At 35.5% G+C, this 23,270-nt stretch overlaps 2 protein-coding genes across 13 annotated transcripts in view; one reads left to right on the top strand and one right to left on the bottom strand.

Moving 5' to 3' along the window:
* FANCC (FA complementation group C) overlaps positions 1-14,078 on the top strand; it is a 48,627-nt gene extending 34,549 nt beyond the window's left edge. For 5 of the 8 annotated variants that reach the window (XM_087926814.1, XM_087926815.1, XM_026703893.2 and 2 more), the window contains 7 exons: positions 1,114-1,166; positions 2,762-2,861; positions 7,652-7,727; positions 7,847-7,928; positions 8,448-8,619; positions 12,599-12,793; positions 13,402-14,078. In XM_087926814.1, the coding sequence (XP_087782940.1) occupies positions 1,114-1,166; positions 2,762-2,861; positions 7,652-7,727; positions 7,847-7,928; positions 8,448-8,619; positions 12,599-12,793; positions 13,402-13,545 (822 nt within the window). In that variant the 3' untranslated portion in view covers positions 13,546-14,078. Of the gene's footprint in view, positions 1-1,113; positions 1,167-2,746; positions 2,862-7,651; positions 7,728-7,846; positions 7,929-8,447; positions 8,620-12,598; positions 12,794-13,401 lie in introns of all 8 variants that reach the window. The other 3 variants (XM_087926817.1, XM_087926818.1, XM_087926811.1) reach the window with 1 other exon arrangement.
* Positions 14,079-17,160: 3,082 nt separating this feature from the next.
* Positions 17,161-23,270, bottom strand: part of AOPEP (aminopeptidase O (putative)) — a 200,943-nt gene continuing 194,833 nt past the window's right edge. For 4 of the 5 annotated variants that reach the window (XM_026703889.2, XM_087926808.1, XM_087926809.1 and 1 more), the window contains 3 exons: positions 22,603-22,689; positions 20,697-20,840; positions 17,161-17,690 (listed from right to left, as the gene is read on the bottom strand). In XM_026703889.2, coding sequence (XP_026559674.2) covers positions 17,673-17,690; positions 20,697-20,840; positions 22,603-22,689 — 249 coding nt within the window. In that variant the 3' untranslated portion in view covers positions 17,161-17,672. Of the gene's footprint in view, positions 17,691-20,696; positions 20,841-22,602; positions 22,690-23,270 lie in introns of those variants that run through there. The other variant, XR_015742201.1, reaches the window with a different exon arrangement.

Raw genomic sequence — 23,270 nt, 5'->3', positions numbered from 1 at the left:
TTGCTGGGGCAGTTCACATCTAATGAAGCTTGCTCCTGAAAAGGTTAGACTGCTTGCTAATTTTGTTTAGCCTTCCTTACAAAAAGGCTAGAAGAGGGGGACTACTTGTATGGGTTATCTTAACTTCAGCTTTGCAAAGTCTTGTTTAGTCTCTAGCTGAACAGAGTCAAGCAGCGCATGTATTCAGTCTCTGCATCCCATGTCTCTGTATATATCCTCTCAACCCTTTAAATTCTTTAAACAAGGAAGTTCAAAAGGTACTTTTCCATAAATTTACTTGAATGCACTTAGAAACTTCCTTTAGGCATAGTTGCTGAACATGATGAGTAGGGATTTTAACACCTCATCATGATCAACTTTCATCCAGTTTCTCTACTTTTTTTAGAAAAAGACCTGAACAAAACTATTTACTTTGTATATCCATTAACATTGTACTCTTGCTTAACAATGGTACCTGGGACTGCCTGAACTGCTATCACTAAACAGGGTCACATGTCATTGTGCTTTACAACCACACCACTTAGCAATTCTGTCCCAATTTCCTTTGTAAGCCATGAATTACCTCTAGATAATTTTTCTTTTAAAAAATGATAGTTGTCGTAAATAATTGTTTTATTATGGCAAGTGATAGACAGGCACCCATCTCTCCCTCTCAATATTTGTTGTGTAGTTTGGATTGCAGGTCCCAATCTGCATGGATTACTGTCTCATTTAGGCGTATAGCCCTAAGATTAAAAAAAATAATTAAAAATGGTTTGTTCCAAATTCTCACTTTTCTATGAACTTGGCATCGAGTTCTGCTCTAGTGGAACACAAGCATTGACATCCTTGAATATATAATTCAATTGGAGCATAGTTCATAATAAAATAAACATTTTGAATGTGGTTGTTTTATGCTAAACAAATTTCTCATTTTTATGTATATACTTAGTAAATATATATTTGATTATTATTACTGCCAGCTTCATTTGCCTTTTAACGCCACTATTTGGGAGAAAAATACTTTTTGATAGTAAGGCTAAACTAACCTGACAAAATTCATTTTTCTTCTTATTGTTGAAAACATAACTTATTTTCCCTACAAGATTCTAAATTACTCAATTTTTTTTGCAGCACCGAGCTGCATGTCATCCAGCTGTCTTCAGAACTATTGATGAAATTTTCAAGTAAGTTTGCATGTATTTATGTGGAAGGAAGAACTAGTTAAAACGATTAGATCATATACAGTTGTTTGAATATGATGGATACATATTTGATAGAATGAATTATTACATGTCAAGATTTATATATATGTGTGTATGTGTAGGCATAAGGATATTTTTAATATATCTTAACCTGAAGCCATTACTTTCTACATGATGGCCTTTTTAAATGAATTTTTGGAATGGTTTTTCTTCACAAAACTGCTTCAGATTCTTTTATAACACAGTTTTTGGGGTTGACTTACTTATATTACTTACATAAAGATACAATGTAAACAATTGAATTTAATTGCATCATTCAGAAACCAAGCAGGATCTGAGCTAATAGGACTTAGATGGAAAACTAAGAATTAAAGACTAGACTAGATTATTTTAAACATAATCCCCCCCAAAATGGGAATGACAAATAACTTCACAATATTTCAGAAAAAAATTGCATTGATGTCTTTCTAATCTCAGTGGGAATTAAATTGTATGCAAAGGTGAATTTATATTACTTATAATTAAAATAATGAGAATATGAAAAAATGGCTAATTCTGTAGTGCAAAGAAAAATTGCTTTTAGTTATTTATCTCTCTGTGTAAATTACATCTGAAGAAAACTGATTTATTGGCAGAGACTTCCATAATCCCATTCCCTAAATTATTTTGATGGAATGTCCTTCCTTTTTAATTAATTTATTTTAAGTGGTTAAGGCACCTCTTATTGATTATTAGGCTCCTTGACTCTTAAACCCTGAATGAGTGGATTAGAAGCAGATGATCTTCTGAGTATAGAATGTGATAGCACCATTTTGGGGAATTGAGGATTAGAAATGCAAATTCTTGCTCAGAAAACATGAAAATGTCTATTCTTGCCCCCTTCCTCTGTTATATTCACTTAATGGTTACTTCCACTAGAACCAGTCTTTTTCCTTTTCTAAGCATTCACAGTTTCAGAATTGGAAGGATGGGTAAATTAGTGAGACTGATAAAACAGTTATCCAATTCATCATTTCTATATGAAATTGCTGATGGGGACTTGTAGAGCTGCACATCAAAAACATACTTATTGACTCATTAACTTAATTACACTTCCAGCTTCCAAAGCCAGCAGTATATCTAAAATGTTGGGGATTAAGAGAAATGAAAGAATATTGTAATGGAATGCACAGGAATCTTTTCTATTGCCATTTTCAACATTTGTTTAATTTTACAGGCATATTTTAGTGTGAGATTTTGTAACTAAGAAACTTAACTGTGTACTTCAATTATAGTAGATATAGTACATCATATAGTTTACTGTTGAAAAACAATGTTCCAACATCATCAGAAGGATCTCTTTTAACGGCAGTAGTAGACAGGTTTTTAATATAGTCATATTCAAGAGCAAGCAAAATGAAGTTGGGTTTTCTTTACTTCCCAAGTGGTCTAAAAGCTTAGATGGGTTAAGTCCAAAGGTTGAGACATGGGAAGAATGTTCTTGTTCGGGTATTTTTTGTCTCCTTCTGTCAATTAACGACTGTGTGATTGGCACACTCATAATCTGACCTGTCGTAATTAAGCTTTTCACTGCTCAGGAATGCACTGCTGGAAACTGATGGAGCTCAAGAAATAATGACTGTAATGCAGGTGTTTACACAGTGCTTTGTTCAAGCTTACCATGAGAATAATAAGCAGGTTAGTCAAGTTGCTTTTTCATTATTTTTTTAAAAATTAAATGCTTCAAAATTTAGGACAAAAGAATCATCTTGAAGTTCAGATTGGTGGGCAAGTATAACAACCCAAATAGTATCTTTAGACTTCAGTAAACCATTTCACTTTAAATGATATCAAATTTAAATTAGATACAGCCAATAAATATCTATCAATCTACATGTTACTTAGCTAATATCAACATTCACTACATATTTCAGTGCACATGTAATTGATCATGGTGTGGAAACTTTAGATGCATCTTTATAACTTATTAGGTCATCATCTAGGATAAAACATAGCTATCTGTTTTAATATGAAGTAAGATGTTAATTTTTTGCATTCAGGTGACCTTTTTTCTTTTGTTTTAGCATAAAACTCCTTTGGTTTGTATATCTTCTCTATAATAACTTTGCAATAGCTCCTATTTTGCTTTAATGAGTTAAAGTAGCTGTGAAAATTTACGTTTGGGCCACACAAATACTTCAAGATTTCCTCTGCTCAAAAGTTGCTTGTAGTAGATGCTCCAGTGGACTTTCCATGTTGTGAGGGAGGTCTATTGATCAGTGGTTATTCATCTTGCAAATGATGCAGTAATTAATTCTAATTAGCATTATAATTAAATCTCTTTTTGAGTTCCAAAGGGTATTAATTAGGAGTAAAATTGCAGCTGTCTAAGTTAATATGTATAGGTGCCACACCCATTAAGTTTGCTTATATGGCAGCAGCAAATTTTGCTGCCTTGGCATGAATGGGATGGCTGGGTGGAGAACTTAATTCCATACCCTTTAAATAGCCAGAAGCCAACTGTGTTAATCACTTTGTTGTTTATGTGCTTCGTTGTTAAGCTTTTTTAAATATGTTAAATATTAAAAATTTAATATGTTTTGGCATTTTAGTTACACAATCTTTTTACTTTTACTGTTACAATTTAAGGGAAAAATCTGGGATTGGAATGGTATGCAGGCAGACAGGAATGTTTTCTGGATTTTTATTTGTTTATCTTTAGTCATGAACAGACTGAGTTCTGTCCATCTCCATGATATGGGTTAGTGATGGCAAAACTATGGTCCGTGTCAAAGGTGACATGTCAAGAATATTTTGGGTGACACATCCATGGTCATAAATGGATGATAACTATTCTCAAGAGCATATCTGATCTCAAGTAATTTTTGGAGGTTACAGAGGCCATGTGAGAATGGATTATGCTATTGTGAAGTGTACAGAGCCTCAAAAATTGTAAGAAAATGAGATCTGCTTTTGCATGCTTTTCTGAGGCTACAGAGCCCATGGAAGGGCATTCTCTGACGCTGTTTTAAGAATGAAGGTCTCAGGTAGGGACTGTCAACAGAAAGAGAATCCCACTTAAAGGTTAGCAGTGCATAGTAGATCCTGGGGAGCCCTGTGCCACCAAGACAATTGCACTTTTCTTCAAGTCTTGTCTGCCTTGGAAAATGGTGCAAAAAGCCTTTTTTGAGTTGCAGCGGTAGTGTCTAAGGCTGAAGTCAAGGCCTGGGCTCCATTTCAGGCCCAGCCTTGGTGCTGCTGTCAAGTGCTTTTGTTCAGAGTGGCCTAGATTTTTGGGGGGGTGGGGGGTGGGGGATGATAGAGAATTATTTCTCTTTTGTTCGAGGAAGTGTGTGTATGACACACCAGTTAGGCATTTTCTGAATTGTTGACATGCCAAACCCCAAACCCCATCACTGATATAGTACTGCAGAATATTTGAGAGTTAACAGCAAAACCTAAGCTTCCTAATATATTTAAGGCAAGAGATCATTCATGTAATCATGGCTATCCATTAGGAGAAACATGGGGGAAAGTGACAATACAGAGGTCACAGTTATGCATCTGAAGTAATTAAATCATTTGCCTCATGACATGACTGATATAATCACTTAAATTGCATTATTCATGTGTTATCTTGATGATGCACATGATTTCATCATGGCTTCTACCAGCTCCTTAATATGTACTTATATTTTAATATTTACTACCCATATTTGCTTGCAGTAATATCATGTGGTACAATCAAAGCAGAATGAATGAAAATGAAATAATTTTTGGCTGATTTAGGCTAAGACCTTAGTCTTCTTAGTCATATAATTACCTCCCATGTTGATTTGTTTCCTACCGTCATGTATTGAAAGATTTGTCCTCATCTGATAATCATTTTACATTTTCTGCATAGCTTCTCCCCTCTTCTAATTTTCTCAATTTTATTTTAATTATCTCATCTCAATTCAAATCATTGTATTTATATTTTCTGTCTGTCCTGTTTCAATTATCTATTATCTTTTCTCATTAAACAAAATTTCTCCTGTAATTACTGATTGGAGTATGATGCCCTTATATCTTTTCCCTAAAGTTGTAACATTCAATATAATACATAACTTCCATTCGGATTCTGCTTGGTACATTCTTAAAATACACACTGTATTCTTAAAAAAAGAAAAAAGTTATAAATGTATATAATTAAAACAACATTCCATTCCAATTCAATTCTATCATTAATATTAATATTCATTAAAGTCTTAACATCTTTAAAATTACTTTTCAATTAAATATCATACTTCTTTGGGAACAATTATAAGCTTTCCATAGTTAATTCCCCCCTCCCTCTTTACTTATATTATATAAAACATTAACTAATTAAAATGTTCCCATTCCTTCCTAATTCAATTTTCTCATTTATTTTATTTCACTTAGTTTATTCACAAACATTTCACTAAATTACACTAACTCTTTTATCCCACATTTTAATCATACGTTGTTTCCAATTTTCTAAAGTTATTTCTATTACTAATATATGTACCTTTTACTATTACTAATCTTATGTACCTTTACAGAATCCCTTTTTCAGTTAGATTTTCACCCATTATCTCTAAATAGGTCCTGTTTCTCTATATTTTGCTCTGGTCCTTTGTAACTTCTTTTCCTTTCCTTCTTCCCTCTCTTCTTCTCTCTCCCCTTTTTACCCCCTTGTCTCTCTACCTCTATTTCTCTCTTCTGTATTCCCCTTTTCTGTTGCTTTCCAGTATTATATTTATTTTTTTGAATTATTTTTCTTTTCTTTGGTTGTTTTTTTAAGTCTTAAATTCTCCATTCTCTTTCCCCCCTTTCCTTTTTCTTCCCCACATAAAATTACTTGTTCATTAAAGGTGGCTTCTTCTTTGTCCCAGTCTTCTTGTTTTGCAGTCTTTTCTTGTAGTTCCAAATCTCCATTTCTAAGAATTGAAAAACGAAGCCAAAAGAACCCTTCCCTTCTTGTGCATCTTCTTTGTACTTTTTAAGTTCCATTTTCAATTCATCCAGAAGTGGTGCCATTGTATAAATTTTTAAACAACCACCCAATTGATTATAGTCATTCAAATATAATAACCAAAAATCCAAAGATCACCAAATAATCCAAATACACGCAAGCTGTTTCTTTTTTTGCTCTTTTTTTTCACTTTCTCTTCCTGGGGTTACTATTTAGTTGCAAAGTTTCAGTTAAAATGTATCTTTTTGAAGTCTTGCTGAAGTTTTACTTTAGATTCTTTTTAATTGCAGGCAGTCTCCTCCCTCTTCCAGATCCTGCCCTTATTCTTTTTCTCTCCCTTCCTGCTTATGAAAAAGAAAGTTTTTAATGTCCAGAAATCTTTATTATCCCTTTGGCATTTTGTTTTATTTTCAGCTAATTGCATATTGATGTCAACGTGGATTTTTCCGATTTCTTATATAAGTCTCTTAGTTGTCAGTATAGGGAAGGAAAGAGAAGAAAAAAAAACCAAACCTTTCCCTTTTCACTTTCCTTCACTGCTTCCGACTCTTCTTTGGGAGCAATATTATTTTTTGTAAGTTTAAATTCCAGGGTACCTTGGTTGTTGCTTTTACAATTTAACCCGGTCAGCCAAAACTTTCACTTCTTATCTTCCTCCTGCACATTCTTTTCTGGTCGAGTTCTTCTTTGTGGTGGCCATTTCTGACCACTGCTGCAACCGCCTTTGGGAAAGGGAGTAATGGCCAGCTGAGGAGGAGAGATGCGGCTCTCCTCGATCCTGCTGGCGGTCTCCCCACTCTTCACCACCTCTATGGGGTGGCTTAGCCCCGAAATAAGCCGGCTCGGGGCGCTCCAGCGGTGAGCCCAGACAGAAACCGCGCACGATTGCGGATTTCTGTCTGTCACTGAAGCCCTTCAAACCGGAAGCCCACATGGATTCTTATGGTTATTTTGAAAATTGTGAACTTTGAAACCTCTGCTTCCCATTAAATGGATACTGATGCATTAAAGTAGCTTTCCCCCAAAATGGTGAACATCAATTATTGGTTGTAAACTTTATCCAAATCAGGTAGAAACATTACTTGAAAGCAGCTGCATAGTAAAATAGCCTTTCTAACCCCATGCTACTACATATTTGTAGAAAACCTTTTTTTGTTTTTATTGTGTCACAGAGAATTGAATGGCCAATTATACAGTCTCTTCTAACCTATTTCTGTGCAAGTATTTGTACTGTAAAAGGGCATCATTGTAAATGCAGATTGGCCAGCATTTTATCAGATGATCACAAGGATGCTGCAATGGTTAGAATTTCAAAATGTAATAGAAAGTTCATTGAGGAGTTGTAATATATACAGCATTGCAATAATTTAACCAGAAATGTTGGTTTCCTTAAGTACAGAAAGTATTTTTTGTGCTTTAGATCTTCCCTTATGGCAAATTTTAAAAATCGTCATAAATTGGTTTAGGTCCATAAGATGACTAGATTTTTTTTAAAAAAATAATTTCATTTCAGCATAAATTTCCACTGAAGGCCTATTTTCCTCATAATCCACATTCACTTGTGATGGCTCTTCTTAAATCTCCTTCAGGTAAGCTTACTTCTGTTTTTTCGTTAATATGAGTTCAGTAAGCAAACAATATTTTGTTATGCTTATATCTCCCATATTTCCATCAAAATATGCCTAAGACGTGTTCATATTCTCTTTAGATTTGCCTGATAATGGTGTATATCAGCATTTAGACCACCTTGCTGGAATGCTCAAAACAACAGTAGAGATCAAAGGCTCTGAGTAAGCAACAGGATTTCCTTTCTTCTTTTTTAAAGATCGTCGTACTTTGTGAGCTATCTTTTTTGTATTTTGCTGCCATGTATGGGAAACAAACTATTATTTTCAATGCCTTATTTCCGTTACCATAAAATTAGCACTATTGCATATTACTATTCCCATTGATCTTCAGATAAAAACATTGCTAGTTTTAATAGTTGCAATTTAGAGCCTTCTGAGAACTTGTCATATTCCAATAGAGTAGTACCTTGGTACTCAATTGCTTTGAAACTCATTGAATTTGGTACAGCCCATTTTGACACGAAAACTTTGTCGCAGTACTCGTTTGTTTGGAACTCAATACACAAGCTAGAACTTATCAGTGTCAGCTGTCTTGTGACTCAGTACATTATTTCTTATGAAAACAATTATTTGGTACTCATTGCTTTTGGTATTCATTGCGCCTTCTGTAGCCAATTAACAATGAGTATTAGGGTACCTCTGTAAATAGAAAAGCTGATGCACATTTTGATGTTTTTCCAGGTCTTTGGATGAACTCTTCAACAATTGGTTTTTGTTGATTCACTTTGGAGAATGGGCTGATCTTACAGCAAAGCAATTGCTGTTGTCACAAGCAGAGTCTTCTAACTTGTTGTGGCTTTTGGTATTTTACTATAGTCCAAACAACATGAATCAGCAGAGAACTCAAATAATGGTAAGAAGTTCTAGCTATGGTAATATAATATAATAATATTATATATAAAATAATAATGTTTTGAAAAACAAAGCAGATATTTTTGTGACAATGCTTGCAAAACAGCTCAGAAATAATTGCTAAAGCATCCTTCATTAGCTTTCTTTTAAAGTCTTCAGGAATGAAAAATAAAGAGTGGTTTAAAGGATTAGATAAATGAGAATGAGATGGCCTAACAAAAGCCCCCATAGCCCCATGGCTTGTATAAGATCCAAGATTTGTATTCCGCCAATTATATTCTCTGATGGTTCTTACTTCTAAATTATTTAGTGAGAAGATTTTATGGCTTTTGAGAGTCTCATTGTGTGACCATATGTTTAAAACTTTGAGTGTTAACAATAAGACAGTAGTTCTACAATGATCACTAATGGTGAAAGTAGGTTAACCTTATATATCATATGTGGCTTTTTCTGGTATTATTTTGCCAAATACTTTTTAATATAAAGATGGGTGCTATTAATATAACTATTTTATTAAATAATTTTAATATAAAGGGTGGTGCTATTATTTTAGTGATATTACTGAATTTTATCCTACCCTTAAAATGGCTTACTTTAAGTAAAATGTCATTTAGCTCAGGTAGTCTTGGGTTACAAGAGCAAATGGGACCAGAACTGTTGTTGCTAAACGATGCAGTTATAAAGTACCATGTTAGATGGCCACATCACTTGGTAATGGCAATCCCAATTATTATCATAACCCCAAGACAATGCAGGTTATTTAAGTGAGGTCATGTGACCATGACATAGCAAGTGAGGAGTCCCAGAGAAGCAAGCAGATGGGAGAGGATGGGCGCAGAAGTTGGATGAGGGAGCACAGATGGGTAGTTATTATCACCGCACTGAGAAGGAAAGGCACGAATTCTCTGCATACCATTCCTGGGTGGGACAGTCCCCCCTCTGAGTAGCAAAGTGGGAATGTTTCTGTGGTGCCTCCCCTGCACCTGGCCGAATACCTGGTAGCAATTGCTGGTGGTTATTTGATTATAGGCTTCCTGCCGAGCAAATTATCTGGAGAAGGTGGGGGTACTGTGCACAACATGACCGACAGAGGCCCCACACCATAGTTCTTGAGGTCAGCCAGAGTTGGCAAGCCCAGCAGAGGTGAAGAAGATGACAAAGATCTTCTGGGAGTGGCGATGGGAGGGGGCATTGTAAATGCCAGTTGGCCAACATTTTGATCATATGATCACAGGGATGCTGCAATGGCCAGAATTTTGAGGGACAATTGTAAATCCATGTTTTTCAGCACCATTGTAACATTGATCAGTCATTGAACAAATAAATGTAATTCAAGGACTACTTCCCCTGCATTCTATTATAGAACTGAAACACTGTGTTAGGATTCCGGCGGTTACTCCAGTTAAATCATGAATCTCAAGCCAAACTTCCAAAAATTCGAAAGGATTATTGGGAGTTAACATGTCCAGCACTGTCTGGGTGTAGCCGACTCTGAGAGACATAATTGTCACCCTTGACCCTGGTTTTCCCCCACCCCCTGGGTGTATTCATATTCTCCAATGAGACACATCCATAGCCAAGAGTCATCAATCATGTTCTCCAGTTAGAATTTTGCTCCGCAGAAACTTCAGTTACCTAGTTACTATCTTTGAAAAACTATTTATGGAATGCACTTTCGCTTTCCAAGCTGCTACACTGCTCTTTCAAACCCCCTCCCCCCCCCTTTCTGTTGAAACTCTAAAAAGTCCATAGAAATATTTTATGAGTTGACACTGGTCTAAAGCAGAATATTTGTCTTTCTCTTTCTTTTTCTCCTAAATTCTTATTAAAACATTCTCATTCATTTTGTCTCTTTCACATTTCTCAGCGAGCTGACAATTAGGGTAGTCCATTGGCTCAAGGCCAGAGAGCAGTTAAGTCAGTCAAGTTGCTATTAACAATTTTCAGGTGGTCTATGTAGTGATGACAATTGAACATTCCAGTGCTTCTCTCAAGGATAGACTAACACAACAGTCATTAATATTTATGTTTTGATTGCCCTTCTATGGCATCTATGCTTAATATACATTATAATATTCATAAAAAGTCTCCTTGGATAGGAACAGCTTTACTGAAATATAGTATTAAATACATAATTGCGAAAGAGCTACTAGTAATAACAGAATCTAAGGTTGTCTTTGGCTAGTAGAAAGTAGCACAACAGTTGGCACCACAAAATATTTGTAATTTCTGTTAATGTTACTTGCCACTTCCTTTGCTTCCCCAAGTCCCCTTTCATTAAATTATTGTCAGGGTTCCATTTGCACCTTTAATTTCTGTAACTGCTCATGTCCTAAGTTAACATTTTACAGTAAATAGTTTCCATCCCACATTTCTTTTTCTATAGTTGCAACATAGATGCCTAAGAAATTAAGGATAAAAGGGTTTCCAAAAAAAAAAAAAAAAAGCAATGTCTGCAGCAATTTCCACAAAGAAAAGGAATATATTTAATCCTTGAGCAGACTAAAAGAATGAAACTGCCATGAAACATATGAAACTTTATAGAAGATTAAGTTTAGAAATGAATTTCTGGGTAAATTACTGGATGTGGAAATTATCCTGAGCTAAAAGTTAAATTATCTGAGTACTTTACATCATGCATTTCAAATAATACGGTTTATAGAAAGGCTACTTTGATTTGTTACTTAGTGTAAGACCAGAACAATTCTATTTAAATATCAAACAAAAATAAGTTTCAGAAAATTTATGTTTGAAAGAAATGAGATAAATTGTCACTGGTTTTTATGCTCTGCCTGCTTGCTAATTATAGTTGTTTCTTAGTGTTTTCTACGTAGCATTTTATAGATAAAATAAAGAATATGTATTCCATCTCCAACACCATTGTTAATTTTTATCCTATCAATGTTGGTTTCCCTTTTCTCATTTGGAGAATGTGGGCCAGCATTATCAGGGAACTGAAACTTACATTTGTATTTAAGCCTTCAGAAGTTCAAGAAACCAGTCCTAGCTACTTCCTTGTTCTGGCTACCTTTGAATAATCTTATTTCTTGAGAAAAGTAGGTCACAAAAAGGCAGAGGGCTACAGTGTAGATTTCAGCCACTATGATCTCTAGCTTAAGCTGGCTTGCATGACTAAGGCAGGACTAGAACATATAGCCTCCTCCTTTCTAGCCCGGCGCCTTAACCACTACACCAAGCTGGGTCTCATAGGTCGGTTAAGGGCTGACACCCCTTAAAAGCTGCCTTTGGGAGTTTGGGTTTGCCTATTTTGATTGTCATTTTTATTTAATGAATGTTATTATTGCGTTTTTAAGTTATGGGTCACCAAGAATCTTTGTTAGATGGTGGCAAGGATAAATATGTTATATGTAAATATTTGACTTTGGGCACAATTCATGCAATACTATATAGTGATTGACAATAGAAAAGGAATGGATTGTGTGTTTAACTGTGAGATAAAGGCATTTAAACAGGAGATTTGCATATTGATTTTTATTTCTTTTCTATCCCTGACATGGCTTTTATGTAGTAATTATTTCAAGTTATATCTGGCCAATAATTTCCTTTAATGCACAGACCATCAAATGTTGCTTCCATTTTGGCTCCAAAAGCTGTTTGTTCTAGCTGGTTGAAGAGGTAAAAAGGTGGGGAGGGAAACTTTTGACCACACTACTAGGAGGAAGCCAAACACTTGAATTCTTATCAGAATTTTTTATCAGAAGAGGTCAGATTGCATGGAGTTTAACTGATTTGTAGTTGTAGCATTGTGGTGAGCCCTCAAAGCACCTTCTGTTCTTTTCCTCACAAAATATTTTGCGTCTTTCCTCTTCTAGCCCACAGTTGCCTTCCCTTCCCCACTCTATTACTTTCCGTGTTACCAGCCTAGGAATCCAGTCTGTACTTTTCTGCAAATTTCATGAAATGAATATGACTTTTATTCTTCGGCTAACCCTTTAATTCCTTCCAATTATTGTCAATAGGTAGAAGCTAGATCTGCATGTGACTATCTGACAAGCCTTTCAAGGATGCCAACCATTTCTGTTGCAGACCTACAAACTTTATTCAACAGCAAAACCACTCTAACTGCAACTAAACATATTGTTACGCATCTGATTATCAGCTTTGTGCTATTTACTCCTAATGGACACAGCATAGCCAGAGAATTTATTGCCTACGTAAGTTTTATTTTTCCCTAATAGCAAATTCACGTACTGAAAAAAATAAGTCATTTATATGTCTCAATTTTTCCACATGGTACTTTCTTGATGTGTTTGGCTATACCTCCCATCACTCGAGATAGTAATCATAAATCAGAAATGGGAATTGTAGTCTGATCTAGCAATTTGAAATGATTAACTGGTTTTGACTAAAGGGATAAGTCATATGTTTTTTTTCCCCCAACCTTCATTGGATTTAATTTAATAAGGTCCTGTGCTTTGGCACGTTTTACTGCTGCTCAGCTCTTGAAAATAATTAGCAGAAGATCCTCTTTGAGGAATAATTCTGGTTCCCTCCACACTGGGCAGAACAGAAACTAGTCAGCAACAAACACTTCTACTTGAGAAATCATTAATACCCCTTTCCCTGTTTTGAGTCCTTTTTTGAATGAAAGAGCTTTTTTTAAAAAAAAATTGCTTTCTCTTTTGGTCTGTGAATATCTGTGAACTATTTAGCATCTTAGAAAGCAGGAAAATGTTTGCCTGAACCATGAGGTAGTATTTTAACTTTTAATTTTAGTTTTTTTTAAATTTAATTTTAATCCCTTCCCCCCAACTTCTTTCAGATTCTAGCTGAAAGTGATGAAATCCCACAAGTAACTGGACTTCTTACCCATATCTCAAATACAACTAGCCATCTTGGAGTGAAATATCAATGCTCTGTAAAGCTAGCAAATGATCTGCTCCAGGAATTCCGATATAGTGCTTAACAATTCAGAATTGTGGAAAAGAGAGAAGGTACCTGTTTTCCAATTGGGCATTTTCTGAAAGAGTCTGGGAGACAAATCTGTTATTTGTAATCTATATATTATGATGTTCATGTGACTTCTCTGCGTTTGCAGAAGTATTTTCAAAGTTACTCAAAAGTGCATTGTAAAGCTGTTTTGTCTTTGTGAGAAAATATTTAAAAGTGGCATTATTTATTGATGCCATCATTTACAATCTGATCAAACAGCTTATTTCTGCTATACCACTTAGTGGCATCTCAGCCCCATTACAAACACATGATTATTAGTGAGTCCCTTTTGAACTAAATGTTTCCATTAGATCAGTGACCAAACACCTCCTTGTGTTTCTTCTAACTTGTTTTTCTTCAACAGGAAGCAAATATCATATTTTGTGAAAGTGGCATTAGTCAGCAAATATATTTTCCTTTCCTGGGGCCATGGACCACAGACCTTTCCTGAGCTGCAGACTTTGAACACTGCCAAGGAAAGATTTGTGCAATTTAAAAATTGATTTTTTTAAAAAAAATTCTCCTTTCGTAACAAGCTGCTATTAAAAGTTTGTACATTCAAGGATAAAAAGTCATAATGTCTCCCAATTTGCAATTTAAGAATCTTATCTCAATCTCATAAATAGAAGATTTGTTTGGAAAACTCTCACATTTTTTAAATAATGCACAAGAAGAACATTCTTCCTGGAAAATACACATTTGGATTTTTAGAAGTTTCCTTCAAGGCCTCTGATTTAAATCTCCTCCCACATAAGAATAATGGAGTTCTTATGCCAACATGTTTTTTGAGGGATGGGATGCATTCCAAAGACAAGCAGGAGAAAAAGTGTACCCACAAACATTAAACAATGATTAACATGAGCTACATCAGAATTTCATTGCTGAGCTGTATATATAAAATCTGGCCATTCTGCCCCCTGCACTATGTAACTGGTGTCTGAAATATGATGTTCTGGATCTCTTAATTTATATAAATTCGATTATATATCGATTCTGCCAACTAGCCCTTTAAACCTAGGAAAAATTATGAAATATAGGGATTTCTCTGCCCCTTAGACTATGTAACATATTTGCCAAATTAGGATCTGTTCCTCTCACTCCTGGAAATAAATAATGTGACTCTTGTAGAATTGGACAATGGCCATCATTCTCCAGTTAATCCTTCAATTTGCAACCATTCCAAATTATGATGGTGCTGGAGAAAGACGCTTAGGAATGGTCCTTGCCCTTACAATTGTGATTAACATCCAAGCACTTGGCAAGCAGCATATATTTACAAAAGGATCACATGATTGCCATTTGCAACTTTCCCAGCTGGCTTCAGTCAGTCAAAAGGAGAAGAAACCTTTGCTTAACGACCATGTGATTCGCTTTATGGCAAAAAAAGTTTGTATAATCGGATGCGATTCATTTTAACAACCCCAATGAGTAACCGCCAAAGTTCCCATCCCAAATGTGGTCGAAAGTCAAGGACTACTTATTGTGTATTTCAACATCATCTAGAGATCATTCATTTCAAAGTACTGATTTTAACAGTCTTTTTTCTTCTTCCTCCATTTTAGAAATTACTGTTTCTTGCAGTATTACTTGTGGAGCTTTCCTAGATCACTAAGGGACTCAAGTTGCATTTTTAGATTGCCGTTTTAAGGAAAGTTAGAAAAACAGCCTGTTAGGAGGTACCTCAGGTGCTCCTAATTCAGAACCACATGTGCTGTTTCCTATCAAGCTGTCTCATGCTTGAAAATTTGACACACACACCCTTTTTTAAAAGACATGTTCATAGTTGCAATTTAAATGCTATCTTAACATTGATTCTGGGAATTTGCACAGGGGTGGTCCATTTAATACCGAATGCCAGAACAGTTTCCCTTGCTTTTTCTGGCTGTATTCCTTCAACCGACTGTCTGAGTCTATAAAAGGTGTTAAAAGCCCTTGAGCTGCTTTCTGAAGGGCTTAAGTATACTCAAACTGACTAGGCCCTTTTAATGGCCAGCATTCTACAAACATCACAACTGTGACTGAAGTCTTGCATCCCCATTGCCATCCTGCCAACCAACAAGCAACCTAACCAACTTTCAATTGACAAGCAGCAATCCTTCAGTAGTTGATTTCTCCCTAGGCTTGTCATTTTGTTTTAAGCAATAGTAAAGTATAGAAAAAAGGAACTGTTTTACAAAACAGCTAAAGGTTTTGCTTTTCCACATTAAATTCTCTTATAATTAATCATAGTTCTCTTTAATTGGCTAATGAAAAATAACGACCAGACTCAAATTAGCCTACTTTGGATACGTTACATAAAGACCTAGCTCTCTGAAGGCGGCTCTTCAGAGAGCTAGAGAAAGGTGGAAAGGGGGAAAAAAACCAAACCACCACCAGCAAGCAAAGTGGATGGACTGACTTACAGTGGCAATGAGTTTATCTGCTGGAAAGCCTGAAGCACCAGATTAGGGACAGATTGTCAATCAACCTGTCAGATTCTCTTGGGCTCTTTTTGGGAGGAAGAACACTATAGAAATAAAATAATTATCACAGCATGAGAAGAACTGGAGGAAAACATAATGTCTGCATTTGGATTAAGAAGGTGTGCGTTGTCACTCATCTTCCATGCATTAAGTCAGAAACACAGTATATACAAAAGCACTAAATATCTGTCATTTAATACTTTATATATTCTTAATATGTTTTATGAAGGCGGGTTATATAGTCTTATTTTTATATCAAACAGAACATTAATTGATCTTGTGAGCATCAAAGAATTGTTATTTTGTACTCAACACTACTAAATGCATCTCCGATGTCTGGCATTAAAGGGAATTAATTAGCAATTTCCAAACATGTCAACAGAGGTCTCTTTCTTATTTAAACGGGAGAGCTGTGATGGAAGTGGATGCACATTTAAGAGAAATTCTTGAATGTAAAATTGACTTTTACCAAAAGCGAAATATTTCTTCTTGGGTTGTTCTTATTTGTTTTCATGGGTTTGTTGTTAATAATGTATGCTATCCAGAGCTTTTATGGAGTTTTGTATAGTGTTCTACATTTGGCAAAACAATCATCTTAATATAGTTTAAATCATGAGACAATTGTTTTCTTTGTAATGTTTTACTTTCTGAATTCCCTTACTCGGCCCATTATCTTTCACAGTGGAATAACAAAATGATGAGCAGCTTTTCCTTCATTGTCCTTTGCAAAAGGCTGTGAAATAGAGCACAACCTCTTTCAAGAATAGTTTGGATCCTTTCTTGAATACATCAAAAGGTCTACAGTAAGAGCTATTGCTGTAGCTCAGTAAGAGGCCATGCAGGCTCCAGATGTCTGCAGAGCTGAATCCAGGACTGCTAGCAGTTTAATTCAGCTGATTAAAATTTAGAAGCATTACTTTGGTTTAAGAGACAAAAAGGGGTAAATAGAGTTACACTGACTGGATACATGCATGAGTAATAGTGTGTCTCTCCTAGGACTAGGACACGGCTGCAGAGTTTTAACTCAGTACATCCACTGACAATTGAAAACTGAGTACGTGTGTATATACACACACACACAGTTAACAGATATGTCTCCAGCAATAAAAACTCTCCAAGTCACAATGTTTACATAATCTGTTTATTTACAAAATATTTATTTACAAAGAAAGGACTGATACAAATTCACATATTATTGAGGTTGCATCATATTGCTTTGAGTGAAACTGGTAGCCAGCATTGGGCACAGGAGAGCACTATTTCACGAATATTGTTTAATACAATGCCTATATTATAAGTGTGACTGAGTTAGGGCTTTATACTATAACAAAATCAGTAATCCTCCTTTAAACAAAGCACATCAGGTTCAATTTAAATTAACATAATATTTCCTTGATTGAAGGGTTTAGCTCTTTGTATATTTCTTTTGTCTTTTTGGCCTTGGATTCACAGTCATAATTGTATTTTACTATAAGAGAGATGAAGGACTTGTTCCTCCTGGTTTCTTTCACCTTCCAGAAAAAGACATACTCTGCATAACATGTTTTTCAGCTGATTGCTTTAGCAGCAACATAATTCTCCCTTTGATGTCCAGAGTCAAAGAAATTCTAATACCACCAGCATTTGGTAACAAATATAGTTAAAGTCTCTGCCTTTCCTGTAAGGGAAACAGTGGTAAAACATATTATTCTATCACAGTGGAACAATACTTTTTTTAAAAAATGCATGCAAAGTATTAGTAATAAATGTGATGACTATTCTTTACAACCCCACTTCTTAAGATGGCGCCTCTGCCACTCTAATTTTTCTTGAATGCAGACAGTGGGAAAGAATTGCAGCATTGGTAACTTGATGTTCTGTGACTATCAGGTTTCCTGTCAGCTTCTGTGCAATTTGAGAAGGCAGGAGACTGCGGTGTTCCATAACAGAAGGGAAAAATCACACCAGAATACTGTAAGGAACTTCTAACTATGCAATTATCACAGTTGTTGTGTCTAGGATATATATTTGAAGAAAACAACAAGAAAGTTCACAACTATCCTTTCTGAAAACATTGGAAGAATAAAGCATTTGAGAGATTACTTGTTACGTTTGTTGCTTGAGTTAAGAATTCCTTGACGCAACCTACACATACTTAATCATTGTGTTTTCTGCAGGATTGTGGCTGGGTAGCCCACATAAGGATTTGTGCTTCCCATCAAAATATCAATCTGTTCTAGCTTTGAAGTAAACATTAGTTTTCACCGACATCTGTGTACTCAGAAAAGATTTTCTGTTTGGTTTGGTTTTTTGCTTTAGGGCTCGACTCCTGTTCCTGCTGAACTGAGCCAGTATATAATATCAGAACTGATATCAGCTCAGTAGGCACCGGAGGACGGGTCCATCAACAGCCTGGAACAGCAACTGCTGTGAAGGGCAACTCCCATACCAACAAAAAGAAAAGAGCATTTATTAGAAACAATAGTAATTTGTCCAGCTTATTACAACTTGCAACTTGGATGCTTAAATGCTAAGTTCGTTTTAAAGGCAAATATATAAAAGGCTCCAGAGGTGGAAAGGCATTCTTGAGTTGATACACTACATTAGTATCTAAGGGCTAAGAAAACCCAAGTATAACAAACTTCTTTTAGAGCAGCTGAACTAAACTTGGATTTCCCCCCATAAAGGTTCTTTTCATTCCCGGTAGACAGAAGCATACAAGGATTGGGTGGCCTCTTCGTTGTTTATCATCTGCATTCTGTGAAAATACTTGCTATGATACAAACGCTGCAGGAGCAATCAGAACCTGAAATTTTAGGAACGGCTTGCATCTCACCTTCTCTTCAGGTGCAGAACTTAGCCACTGTGAACAAAGAGGAAATCAATCACTGTTCACCAATCAGCTAAGCTCTGCACCTCACTAGAGAGGTCTCCATCTGAACATAGTTAAAAAGCAGTTGAAGTTCTTCAATAGCTTCTCTGTGTATCTTAAGCATAGCAGGTTCCAAGAAGCTGTAACGGGATCATCATGAAGTAAGCCACAGAAGGTAATGTCATGGTTATGTGGTAATCCCTGGCAATGTGATTTTAATCTTAAATCACAAATCAGCATGCCAGGAACCCAAACAACCAAAACAGGAATAGAATCTGTACAAACTGTTAGTTGTAATAAGAATTTTATCTGAGAACTGAAGACTTAAAAAAACAACTTTCACATTTATGTTAGAATACATTAGTGCTATAGATCAGCTCTAGAAACAATTGGAATGGTGTACAAGTAAATTAAGCATTAAGCATAAGTAAATTAATGAAGATTATGAAATTATTCTAAAGTCATATGGGGCATACTATAAACCATTTAAAACTGGTCCCCAAACTGGCTTGGCAGCTATTGGGGGGGGAGGGAAGAGGGGAACTGGGCTGTGCAGTAGGTGTGCGTGTGCACAACTCAACTTGTGGGAGCAACGGGCCAGCGTGCATGCACACACAGCTTTATCTGCATAAGTTGAGCTACATGTGTGCATGTGAACTGGCCCACCATTTGCACAAGTCAAGCTGCACACACATGCACACCAGCTGCCATTTGCATGGCCCAGTTGCGCATAGGCCATGGCCAAGCCTGGGGGTTGGGGACCCGATTTACAACACACTCCTTTTAAAGAAAGACAACCCAAAAAACACTACAAAGTATTAAACTGCAAGACATGTCACTTCCTTTCATTCTATAGTATGTGGGAAAAGATGCTTAAGAATTACAGGATTACAAAACAGGTCACAGAATTGATACCCGTCTCCTGAAGAAGATTTATGGAAGCAATTTCATAATCCTGGAGTTTCATTTTAATATATTGAACTTTCATACCTGAGAGTTCCCCCAATTTGCACCTACAGAATGCAGGCGTGGAAGGGATGCTTCAAGTACTCTCAATTAATTACTCCATACATGCATTATAAAATTACATCCCAGAAGTCCTAAACAGATGAGGGAAGTTTTTTATAATTAAATTTGCCCTATGAATACCAGTTATTCATTATATATATGTTAAGCATTTGGAACTGGTTTTTGATGTTCAAAGCATGATAGTAAATCAAAGCTAAATTGTTCTTAGTTAGCTTTTTTTTAAGATGTTCATACTCCCCTTAAAGTTGGCATTGGAACCATTATACTTCATGCTTTATGCAGTTAAAAAGGATGGAGTAAAAAGTTGGCATATTGTAAAATTCAAAAATGACTATGTATTTCAGAAGATTTTGTAGTTGACTGAGCTGTCTAGCAAAGATTCTAGCAAGTATGAGGAAAGCACTACATGGCTTGGAATTCATCCCAGCCCATACAGAAGCTTTTCATATAATCTTATATAAGTTACATATGAACTGTTGCTGCAACCTCTTACAAATACCTAACAGATACATAGTTGGAATTATCTTTTTCTTGAAGAGATTGATCAATTCGGGGGAATAAACATTTGTTCACTGATAAAATAAGGATAATTTAAGGATTTTTTTTTTAATACTGTAAGAATTATATCAAGTCTTTTTACCTGATTCAAGGTTATATCGCTATTTTAGATGACTTGATACAATAGATCTGAAAACATTCTGTTATTTATAAGCTTTCTTGTGGTACAGCTGCTGTGCCTTTGAAAGTACCCAACTAAATTATTGGGGGAGGGGGGAGAATCACCTTGTCATATAACATTTCTGCCACTACTTTAGCTGAGGATGCATCCATGTGGTCACGGACTATAGCAAAAGTTTTAAAGGCAATTTCTTGTTGTTTTGCATCCTCATTCAACATTAATTCTCCATAGAGGTAGACACCCATTGCCTGTAAGAGGAAGAAAGCCATCATATAGCGTACCTTTGAGACTTTAGGATAATGCAACCAGTCATTACTTCTGAAACCCAAGCAAAACTGAAATGTAATTATCTCTAAGGAAAACCCAAGCAAATAAGCGAGTTTCTGCTTGAACAAATTTACTTCCACCTTGAATATGACCTAGATGTTCTATGATCAACCAATTTATTTTGCATATGAAAGTTCCAAATTATTCAAAAGTACTGTACTCCAAGTGGTAAGACAACAGGATATTCAATAATATTTCATGAAAATCCCATATATTATTTATGAATGAAATCTTAATTGAAGGAATAATTCCTTGAAAAATTTTTAGAGACATAATATTTATTAAAAGGTATACCTTGATATTGACGGGAACAAATGCCATGTATCAAATAGACATGAAACAAAAATTAATTGACCTCAATGCAAAAGGCCATTTGATCCTAGTGAAAGCAATGGGAATTGAAGTCAGTTATGACCAATTAATTTTACAGTTTTGGGCAAGATTTAGTTGTGACAGTACAGTATTCAACTAATTTAGGGCTCCACAGAATACACATTTTAAAGAAACACAACTTCGCAAAGTTGAAAAACCTCAAATTAGATGATAGAAGGAAGACACAAACTTTGTTAACTCTTTTCTCGTTACTGTTACCATTTGTAGCCAAAGAAGTACTTGAGGGGGGCAAGGGGTCTACATTGCTTCTTCACTGCCAGTGGTGAAAATACTAATCCACCACACAGTGTATACACTCGCCTATTTCCTCCCTCCCCATAACTGATTTTAAAAACTACACAGCCACTAGTTCTACATTATTTTGAACTGGATCCTAATAAAATGAGGAATTGGCCAAAGAAAGAGTAAAATATCAAAACATAGACTAAAATCAATGGATAGTTCCAAAATTCACCATCACAGTACCTAACAATTATGACAGGCATAATGGATAAAAAAACACTGGTTTGATTTCAAATGGTGTCATTCCAGAGTTTGTATACTTCCCTCCCTCCCGAAGATTCATTTTTAAAAAAGCAGCTACTGACAAGACTTTTTCAGCAAAAATCAGGGGGCAGGGGACAATAATTTTCTCACACACTTTTTAAACATGCATAAATGTTTATTTTTCACTATAATACATGTGGTAAGTACTCAAAGATACTGTATAGCAACTTATAATCCTGGAAGTCAGTGGCCCCCAATCTTTTGGGCACCAGAGATTGGTTCTGTGGAATTACTTCCACAGACTGGAGGGGTTTGTTTTCACATACTACCTGCATCCTGTGAATGGGGCTTCGCTTGTTTGCACGGCCTGGTTTCTGTCAGTCCACATACCAGGGTTGGGGACTCTGTTGTATGTGGTCTGATTATGTGAACAGTATGGAATATCAGAAGTGCTGATACCACACTTTGTTTTAATTTGTATTTTCCTGTATAAATATTCTCTCTGCCAATGAGCACCAGTGACAGAATGAAAGCTGAAGAAAATTCAACAGGGGCTAAAAGGAGCTTTCAGAAGCTGAATTTCCACTCTGAGATTGGACATCTCTACCTCCAAAGCAGGAGATGCAATCTCGATGACGCTCCTAACAAGCAATGTCGAGGCCACAGTAAAGAATCTTTAGTCAAATTTTAGCACAAATTTGAACAAAAAACAGGATTTATATTGGTTGCACCTTTGAAGGATCATGTATTGGGTAATTTATGTAGCATTTGGCAATACAATAAGGGTACCTAAACAACACTGACCTGATCTTCCTTGAGAAATTTATCAACATCAGCATATCCTGCCACATATTTGTGTTTAATAATCATCTCACACCATCGATGTCGAACCTTTAGTAAGAGAGAAAAAATAAAATTATTTAAACACTTGTTAAAATGTGGTTGTGACATTTAAATTACTAATCCTTTACTTTTTTTTTTTTTAAAAAAAGACATCTCCCTTAAAAAAAACCCTTCAATTTTACCCCTAGATCTGCTAATATTAATCAGCCATGCTAACAATGCAACATGGCTCTATTGTTATAATTAAAAAAAATGGAAGTCCAAAACAATCAGTGTTACAATATCAAATAATTAAAGGTAAAATCAACTTTTCAAACAAATTCAGTTTTTAATAGCATGATAAAAAAATATTTCAGCCTGAAAGTAGTTTTATTTATGAAGCACCTAAAATTATTTATTTATTCCAAACCAATGCACAGAGTAACTAAAATTTTGTGAAATTATATCCAAGGATGTGTTAAAAAGGGCAACTGCTCTTACAGTGCTCAGATTTAAACCAGAATTCATTAGAATTTTAGGAAAAGGGGAGATAATGCTGGTAGTTCTTTGTGCCGCTGAGAATGAGAAAAATCAAGGGATCTCTATCAAGACTTTGTTTAGCATTACATCTAAATTGGGATTCTTGGTTT

This window comes from Pseudonaja textilis, chromosome 2, assembly GCF_049901715.1.
Source record: "Pseudonaja textilis isolate UNSWEBS1 chromosome 2, rPseTex1.2, whole genome shotgun sequence".
Classification (NCBI taxonomy): Eukaryota; Metazoa; Chordata; class Lepidosauria; order Squamata; family Elapidae; genus Pseudonaja; species Pseudonaja textilis.
This window is presented reverse-complemented; position numbering and strand designations above follow the sequence as displayed.